The sequence below is a fragment of the Cariama cristata genome, unplaced genomic scaffold, assembly GCF_000690535.1.
Source record: "Cariama cristata isolate BGI_N322 unplaced genomic scaffold, ASM69053v1 scaffold36580, whole genome shotgun sequence".
NCBI classification, from domain to species: domain Eukaryota; kingdom Metazoa; phylum Chordata; class Aves; order Cariamiformes; family Cariamidae; genus Cariama; species Cariama cristata.
Window position 1 is genome coordinate 441 of NW_009594749.1, and position 7,467 is coordinate 7,907.

The window sequence follows — 7,467 nt, forward strand, 5'->3', positions numbered from 1 at the left end:
CCCACCGAAGGAGGCTTTTTGGAATGTAAAGATGGGGGGCTCACGCTCGGCGAGGTAAAATGCCACTTGCCCCCCGCCATAGTCCAGAGCCACCCGCACCCTCCCAGTTTCCCCAGCGGCAGGGAAGGAGGTGATGGGGGAAGTAAAGGCACGGTACCGATTCCTGCACCGTCCCATCGCCCAGATCCCTTTTTCTGGTTGAAACTCAAGCCAACCCTTCCTGGGCACGGATTTTCGGGCCACCCCCAGCGCCCAGGTCCTGCCTTCGGCTACCTCCACCTCCCAACAGTGTCTGCCGGCGGTGAAACCCCGGCAGCCCAGGACACAGCAGGAGATCTCGAATCGCTGCGGGGTGGGGGGTAAATCCTGCCCCGCATCCGTCCATCTCACCCCTCGTCGGTCCCGGGACAAGACGAGCTGGGAGTTGGCAGTGTCGGGGTCCAGAGTCACGAATGCTGCAAGGGATGGAGAAGAAAGCTGCGTTGGAGGAGAACCCCAAAATGAGCTCAACTCATCATTTCCCAACCACTTTAAGCACTATTTTGGCTAAAAATTACTTTGCCGGAGTCCTCCCTTACAGCTGCTCCTCCAAAGAGCTCCTCACCTTTTCCTTCTCCTCCTGGAGCTGGTCCTTGCCCTTTCTCCAGTTCAGATGGCAAAATGTCTAGGGGATGAAGAACAAAGGTTGGACATCGCGCTCTCCGGTCGATAATTCTGCTCGCTCCTGCCCCCGTTGTGTTTTTCCTGGGAAAACAGGAAAACCAGCAGCAGGCAGAGCTGCCCCCTCCCATACTGGGGGGGATAACCCCCTCCCCATCAACCCAGTCATGCTCCACAGTACCTTGAAATCTCCCCAACGTCTCTCCGAGGATGGAGTTTTGTCGTGAAATGACACGGAGCCTCTGCTCCAGCTCCGAGAAGGTCTCCGTTGTCCTCTGGGCACTGCTCGTCTCCCACCTGGATGCAAACCTTTCCCCTTAAGATATGGGACTCGCCGTGACGGCGTGAGATGCCGGGACCATCCCTCCTCCCCCTGCACCCCAGGTACTTTGGGGATGGTGGATTGAGCTGGTTGTCCCCCAAATGTCCCTCTGTCCTGTTGGAGATGCCAACCAGCTCTGTACAGGAGAACACGTGTGTCCCCGTTGCCCTGATGGCCAAGAGGACCTCCAGTCTTGGGGTGCTTCTTCTCGTGGCATCCCCAACGCTGGGGTTCAGGGGCACCTTCTCGTCTCCACACCTCGCTTCAAGCCCTGCCTGAACTGCCAAAATTTCCATCTCTGTTCCCGTGAGCCTTCCCCAACCGTTGAGACGTGGGTGGTGGAAGAGCACGTACCTGTCCAGAGGGCTTCGGGCATCCTGGAACAGGGGGAAAAAAGAAAAAAAAAAAAAAAAAAAAAAGAGAGAGAAAAAAGCCTCAGTTTCCCATCCCAAAATTGGGTGGAAACTCCAGTCAAGGCGATGCCGAATCCTTTTCTCTCTTGCCCAGTGGAGCATCCAACCTGTAGGAATCTGCTTGCAGGTTGTTCAAGCTTCTTCTCCATCTCGCAGATGAGGACGTCGAGGAGTGAAATCTCCCCTGACATCTTGGCGTCCTCTTCCTCCTGCCTCCTCATCGTCTCTCTGTCCAGTTCTCCCAACCGAGCCAAGAGGACAAACTCTTGGTCCTTCAGAAACCGGCGCAGCTGCCGAAATTGGGACACAACCTTCTGCCTCTCGACCTCCGTCTGTGTCTGCAGGACACGGAAAGACAACAGCACAGACCAACATCTCTTTTTTTTTGTTTGTTTTTCCAGGCAATGGCAACACCTACTTACCAAATAGTCCTGGCATCGCCTCTCCCCGCTTATTTTTAATTCCAAAATCTCTTCCCTTTGTTTCTTGAGCTTCTTCAGGTCACTGTGTATTTGCTCCTGGAAGAAGAGAAATGGTTTGGGAGGGTATCTAGGGGAGAGTGGGGAAGGGATGGGATGCTTGGAAAACATTCCCCACCTCCAATTAGGGAAAAAAAAAAATACGTAATTGCAGTACAGGCATGAGGATGGAGAAAACATGGGAGGGCAACAGAGGAGCCAGTTTCATTCTCACGTGAAACAAATTGGAAAATACCTGTTGACTGATTTGGGGCAAAGGGTTTAGTCTGAAAACTAATCTTTTTGTAATTTTTACCCAAAGAGAGTTGTGTGTTGTTTTTATTTTTTTTATAGCTTTCCCCAATTATTTCCATTTATTTATTTTCATGGGGCAGGGTGGGGGGAACCCAACAACTCCAGAGAACTTCAAAGCTGGCTTGAAGCCCGCGATCACGAGAACCTCAAAGAAACCACAGTAACCCTGAAGGCGGTCAGACAAATTTCAGAAAAGGAATTTTCTGACCCTGTCTCCAGGAGCAGATTCCTCTACGTAGGCTGCAGCGGGACCCCCACCAGCCCTCGGTCCATCACAGCCGGAGCCAGATGCTTTTGCATCACCCTTGAAGGTGACCGTCCTCTTGCGCCACAAGCAGAGATGCTCCTTCTCCTCCCCGCCTCCTTCCAGACCCAAAAGCTTCAGCTTTTCCGCTAAATACTCCAAATGTTGTTTTGGTTGGAAATTTCCTTTCCTGAACCGGCTTCGGTGGATGAATGCTTCATCATCTTCAAGCTTTCTTCGGTCCGGACAGGATTGGGCCATTTCACCTCCACAGCTGGTGGGGTCAGGATGCGGCCCATGGTGCAGGACGGGGTGGTGGGTGCTTTTTTCTCCTCCTTCCCTTGCTCTTGATGAACTGGAGGCCATGGCAGTGCCTTCTCCAGCTTCTCTCCTTCCTCTTCCCCTTGCTGCCTGCAGCGGAGTGAAGGAATAAAAGGTCTCGGCACGGGTGGAAGAAGGAGGAGGAGGAGCGGAAGGAAGCGCTCATCTCTCTCAGACGTTAATTTTAGGAAGGGATGGATTGCCCCCCAGCAAGCCTCGGATTTTAATGTCCGTCTCTTGGGCATCGAGGTTTATCTCGCCGAAGTGCAAGTCTGCAGCACGGGCGTTGACCTCTCCGGTTGGCACCTCCACTACCAGGATGGCCAAAGGAGGAGGAGTCAATGTTCCCACCCAAAAAAACCCCCCACCCCAAAACCAGACGTTTTGTCCCCAAAGCTCAGGCTCTAACCCGCTCCATTGCTGCTACACGACCTGGTGTCCCCCCGTGTCCGCGCTTCCCACCCTTCAAAGCATGGACCGAACCCTTAGGGTGCATTTGCCAAACCCTTCCAACGGTGGCAGAAACCTTCCAACGGTGCACACGTGCTCGGAAACCGTGCCGGAAAGCGGCTTTTATATCTTCTTGCTGCTTTCCTTTTATTGGGAACCAATTTGAATCGATCGATGCAGCGGATGCAGCGTAAGCGTGCCCGAAGCAGGCTCAGCGACACGACTCCCCCTGCCCTTGACAGCTCGCACCGCACGGAGAGACCACAGCAACCCCCAATTTAACAGCTTTTCATCTTTACACTTCCAAAAACACCTCGGCAGTGCCAGGTTGGCCGGGATGCTCCCGATTCCCTTTGCCGAGATGTTCCCGAAAAGAGACACTTACCCCTTCGGCAGCAGCACAAGGTCTTTACAGATTTATTTTTTTTGTTTGTTTGTTTAAGCGTGGGGTGATTTAGTCCACAGGGCTCCTCTCCAGCCACCTCGGGGTTGTTCGAGCTGCGAGTCAGATCACATGGAGGATAGAGGGGAAAATATCACCCCTATTTAAGGAAACACGGAGAGGAATGCGCTGCCTGGTGTCTCCCTGCCAGGGACAGGCTCACTTACATCCCTCTGCAGATCAGTGTCCTCAACTTGGATTTTTCAATCCAAGATAAAGCTTGGATCTAAAAAAAACCCCCAAAACCCAAGACTTTATCATTTTCAGCTATAAGATAAAATATCTTTGGTTATTGGGTAAGATGGGGCATCTGCCACCATGCAACACAGGGACCATCCGAGCACAGCAACCTCCCGGGCGCTCACCACCCGCCCGGGCCACCACCAGGGTAAAAAAAATAAATAAAAAATAAGCACAGCAGTTGTCCAACTGCTTTAAATCAAGAGCTGGGCAGCTTTTTCATCTCGCGTTCAGCCTCTTTGATGGGTTACAAGCTGCACAGGAACACTTTCCTGACTGCAATTTTTAATTAGAGCCAAACCAGCCTTATAAACTTGTGCATCAAAGCCGCTGGTGGTGATTTCCAGCACGGAGGAAGGGCAGCTTCTCCTCTGTGATGTTTCCCACATCGATGGTTACTTAGAAAAGAGGATTTTAAAAAGTTATTATATATTCCCCCCGCAATTTCTGTCTGCCGACTGAAGGAATGTATTTTGAGCTGCTATTTCTTGGTTAATATATGATCAACTTGAAGCCCTCAGACACGAATGCTCTGTCCCTCTTCTCCCTCTTCCCCCTGCTTGGGTCTTTTCCTACCAGTGCCACCACAAATGTGGGTTGCAAGGGTGATAATGAAGGTTTCTGGCCCGAGGAACTGCAGGAAGAAAACCCCAAAACCACAGGGCTGAGACCCTGAGATGCTCTGGCCGTTGCTCGCGGGTGGGAGATGACGGAATCCCTCCCCAACGGTGGGATCCACCTCAAGCATCCCCCATTTTTAGTAGGAGGGGAGTAAGTGGGGCAAGATGCTGCAAGGAGAGATCATAAAGGCTGCAGAGGCATCATCTGAAAAGGGCCAGGATGAACCAGCTGGAAAAGAGAAATCAAATACTCTGGAGATTTTCAAGTGGTTTATTGTCAGCTGGGAATTATCATTGGCCAACCCATGGTGGGGCAAAAGACAAGATTTAAGGCTTTACAGGTGGCTAAGAACAAGCAGGGATTAAAGAGGAATTCATCGGTGATATTAAAGCGCAGTGAGATGTTGTGAAAGGTGAAGACCATGGTGTCCATCTCCTCTAGCCGCTTCAGTGATGTCCCTGATCGCCCACATCTTCTGGCATGGCTCAAGCACTGGCTTGACCTGCTCTGTGAATCTAGCTTTAGACCTCCCAGGACCTCGCTAGAAGCTTTACAGCAACATGATGCAGAGCTCCATGCTGGGGTGAGTCTCTTCAAACCTTTAATCCATATGGTCTGGATGTCTGACACCCCAATTTTCAACCTGTGGGCATCACGGTGTTGAATCCAGGCTTATCTCTTCTCCCAAAAGCTCATGGCTTCTGGCTGACTCAGCTGGAATAAGATCATCTGCCCAGGTCAGATTTGAGTCAAATTTAGTCCTGCCAGAGAACCTGGCTGCATCCAGCTCTGGTATAAAGGATTATGGGAGCAATGCCTCGAGCAGCAGCATGTTGGCTGGAGCATCTTCACCTGTGGAGATGTTGGTGCATTGACCAGGCACCTGGGAGCCATGTGGGCAGGCACAGGGGGTTTGCCACATCTTTTCTTTGGCCAAGGGCAAAGGGCCTGCATTTGTATGCAGGTTGGGCGAAGGAGAGTTTTTAATCTCCTCCAAGCGTAGACTTCTCCAGCTGTTGACGAAGAAGAGAGTCCTCTCAACTGTTGACGAAGACAGAGAGGCACACGGAAAGCATGATTTGCCTGTCCTATTTTGATGTCTACGTCTGGATGAGATGAGTTGCCCATCAGAAGTGCTTATTTCCCTCTGCCTACTCTAAAAGTGGCTCAAATGGTTGAAATCCATGCATCAACCACCAACCGATGAGAAGAAAATGCCAGCGGGAGCCTGGACTGCCACTCGGGTGACACGGGCTGCGTGAACAGTGACTTACCCTGGTGCCCACCTCTTTCGATCAACTGAAGGAGGAGCTTATGTCTCTCCATAGGTCATCTGATGCACCTGTATGCTGGAATGCAACTATGAGATTTTGGGCCAAGCATTGAGGCCTGGCAGACCTTCACCCACCTCATGTTGAGGACATGCCTTTCCTTTGCACCATGACGGCTGGAGGACTCGACTGGGAATGGGGGAGAATGAGGTTTGACTCTGCTCTTCTCGAGAGCATTTCTATCCTAGTCTCTAATCCCGCTGCTCTTAACCACCCAGCTGTTGCTGTCTGGATGCAGTAAGGTGCTTCCACCACTCCTCCTGCCCCTTAAACCTCCCGCTCACCGCCAGCGCCGAGCTCTCCGCGCAAGGAGGAACACAAGGGTAATCGGACCAGAGAGAGCGAGCCCAGCTCCACCCAGAACCACGGCCGGATCCGCTCCCCAGCGAAGGAAGCCGGAGGAAAAGTGAAGATGGGTATTTTGTTATCAACGTCAAAAAACGCCACCTCTCCCCATTCGTAGTCTAGAGAGATCCGGATCTTTCTGGGGACCCGTGGCAAGTTAAGGAGGGTTGGAGGGGAGGTGAGGGCGCGGTTCTTAAATCCCCATTGCTGCACTGCCCAGATCCCTTCCTCAGGATTGAAGCTGATGGGTCCCTTCCTCTGCAGAGACTCTTTGCTGACGCCGACGGCGCAGTACTGTCCCTCGGCTAGATCCACCACCCAGTAGTGTCTCCCGGAGGTGAAGGCTTCGCAGCCCAGCACGCAAGGATCGGCGTCAAACCGCTCGGGGCTATCAGGAGACTCCTGCAGCACGTATTCCCATCTCACGCTCTTCTGATCCTTGGAGAGGATGAGGCGGGGATGGGCGGTCTCAGGGTCCAGCGTCACGTTTGCTGTGGAAGAGGATAAAAAGAGGGCGAGAAAGAGAATTAAACTTATTTAACATGCCCTTTGCCTGGGGACTGGTGTCTTCTCGGAAATCTAATCGGGTGTTTTGTCTTTCTGTAGTTCAAGGCTCAATAATTTGATGTGCAACTTTCGCTACACAGATACGCGACACCGTTCAGCAAACCAGAGTACCAAATTACTTACCCATTTTTTTTTCTTCACCTTTCTCTAAAATACTTACCCATTTTTGCTTCCTTTTTCCCTGCAAATGCACAATAAAAAAAAAAAAAGACGATGTAAACTTAAATCCAAAAGCCAAAGGGCTATTTGTAGAATGGAGGAAAAAAAAATAAATGCACTTACTGTGTTCTTCAATGCATTTTCCTTAAAAAAAAAAAAAATTAAAAAGTTGTTTTAATGGTTTTTTTCCATTCCAAAGATGCCTCCAGTTAAAGTCAATTTTTAATTTCCTTCCTCCCAAAAAGTGTGTTTTTTTTTTTTCCCTAGCATGAGATTAAAATGTTGCAAAACAAGACCTTGTTGAGACTTGTGTCGGTAACGTGACTTGTCATTTAGATTAAACCTCAGAAAAACATACAGATGGTTTAAACTAAACCACAGGCAGAAGTTGCCGCATAGAAAAAAAAGCTGTAATAGGTCATACCAGGAATTTCTGCTACAATTAAAGGACATCGCTTGTACAGTTTGCAGAGGGAAGAAGGTACATGGGTGCTCTGGAAAGTCATGACCAATATTTTCACCTTTTTGTGGGTGATCTCCGCACTGCTGAAGTCCACGGAGGACAAAAAGACAAAAATC

At 50.6% G+C, this 7,467-nt stretch overlaps 2 protein-coding genes across 2 annotated transcripts; both read right to left on the bottom strand.

Annotated features, from left to right (window-relative positions):
* Positions 1–390: 390 nt before the first annotated feature.
* On the bottom strand, positions 391–2,711 carry LOC104160862 (tripartite motif-containing protein 10-like; the record flags this gene model as incomplete). Its single annotated transcript, XM_009699107.1, has 6 exons — positions 2,613–2,711; positions 1,818–1,913; positions 1,503–1,733; positions 1,337–1,359; positions 842–957; positions 391–455 (listed from the first exon to the last, which is right to left on the bottom strand). Coding segments are annotated over exons 1-6 (630 nt in total), but the record flags the coding sequence as incomplete, so codon positions are not given.
* Positions 2,712–2,904: 193 nt separating this feature from the next.
* LOC104160872 (butyrophilin subfamily 1 member A1-like) lies at positions 2,905–6,893 on the bottom strand. The gene is made up of 4 exons (XM_009699119.1): positions 6,890–6,893; positions 6,102–6,653; positions 5,339–5,527; positions 2,905–3,044 (listed from the first exon to the last, which is right to left on the bottom strand). Exons 1-4 carry the CDS (start codon positions 6,891–6,893, stop codon positions 2,905–2,907), a joined length of 885 nt encoding a protein of 294 aa, XP_009697421.1.
* Positions 6,894–7,467: the final 574 nt, after the last annotated feature.

Excerpts from the sequence above, each read along its gene's own strand:
- LOC104160872 (XM_009699119.1), bottom strand. Across the intron at positions 5,528-6,101 it reads CGGAGAGCTCGGCGCTGGCG|TTGAGAGGACTCTCTTCTTC; the intron begins GTGAGCGGGAGG and ends CTTCGTCAACAG. Across the intron at positions 3,045-5,338 it reads ATGCACCAACATCTCCACAG|TGGAGGTGCCAACCGGAGAG; the intron begins GTGAAGATGCTC and ends CCATCCTGGTAG.